The 1,058-nt window shown below is 55.3% G+C and overlaps 1 protein-coding gene across 1 annotated transcript in view; it reads left to right on the forward strand.

Annotated features, from left to right (window-relative positions):
- GFI1B (growth factor independent 1B transcription repressor) overlaps positions 1–728 on the forward strand; it is a 4,068-nt gene extending 3,340 nt beyond the window's left edge. Inside the window, exons 5-6 of the mRNA XM_008943656.1 lie at positions 1–155; positions 550–728. Coding sequence (XP_008941904.1) covers positions 1–155; positions 550–728 — 334 coding nt within the window. The remainder of the gene's footprint in view (positions 156–549) is intronic.
- The last annotated feature ends 330 nt before the right edge of the window (positions 729–1,058 follow it).

The raw sequence follows: 1,058 nt of genomic DNA on the forward strand, positions 1-1,058 counted from the left end.
TGAGTGCAAGATGTGTGGGAAGACATTCAAACGTTCCTCCACCCTCTCCACTCACCTCCTGATCCACTCAGACACGCGGCCCTACCCCTGCCAATACTGTGGCAAGCGCTTCCACCAGAAGTCGGATATGAAGAAGCACACTTACATCCACACTGGTGAGAAACAAAACGTTCCCAGGGAGAAAATGCAGAGCAGAGTCCATCCTGTTGGCACACTCACACAGTCCCTACACACAGAGATGCTGCACTGGGGAGAAGCGTCCAAAGGCACTAGAAAGTCATTCTTCTCTGCACAGTGGGATGGCAGAAGGTCTAAGCATCCCCAAGATGCATGTCCCCTTCTGTGTGACAAGGAGGTGGTTGTTGACCAGCCTCTGGTGTGTGCCATGGTCGTACCCAGCCCTGGATGTCGGGTCAGAGTGCAGACACCTTAGCAGGGCAGCTGGGCTGGCAGCCTGGGCATACCCACTCAGGCCTGAGTCTGCTAAAGGGCATTTCTACCTCTCTTCTCTCTCTGTTAAAGTTTCTTACCATTTTCTCTGCCCTGCAGGGGAGAAGCCCCACAAATGCCAGGTGTGTGGCAAAGCCTTCAGCCAGAGCTCCAACCTCATCACCCACAGCCGCAAGCACACCGGCTTCAAGCCCTTCAGCTGTGAGCTCTGTGCCAAGGGCTTCCAGCGCAAGGTGGACCTGCGGAGGCACCGGGAGACCCAACACAGCCTCAAGTGAGGGATGGCTCCAGGTCTGTGCTGGAGCTCCCACTGCCAGGGCATGCTCCAGGGAAGAAGACTCTCCCCAACGTCTCCATCCAGCATGGGGCTGCCACCTCAAAGCTGGTGTAGCATCCCGTGTTCCTCTGGGGACTGGCAAAGTCATGTCATTGGCACCCCAGGGCCTTGAGCATGCCAGTATGAGACAAAGAAACTTGTGGGAGCTCTCACTTTCCAATTGCAACAGGTACCAGCCCAGATCTGACATCACCTGCTCAAGTGCAAATCCAGAGGAATTCCTCCAAGGTCACCATTACTCTGGATTTACACCAGATGCAGGATCCGGTTC

This window comes from Merops nubicus, unplaced genomic scaffold (genome assembly GCF_000691845.1).
Source record: "Merops nubicus isolate BGI_N331 unplaced genomic scaffold, ASM69184v1 scaffold38367, whole genome shotgun sequence".
NCBI lineage: Eukaryota > Metazoa > Chordata > Aves > Coraciiformes > Meropidae > Merops > Merops nubicus.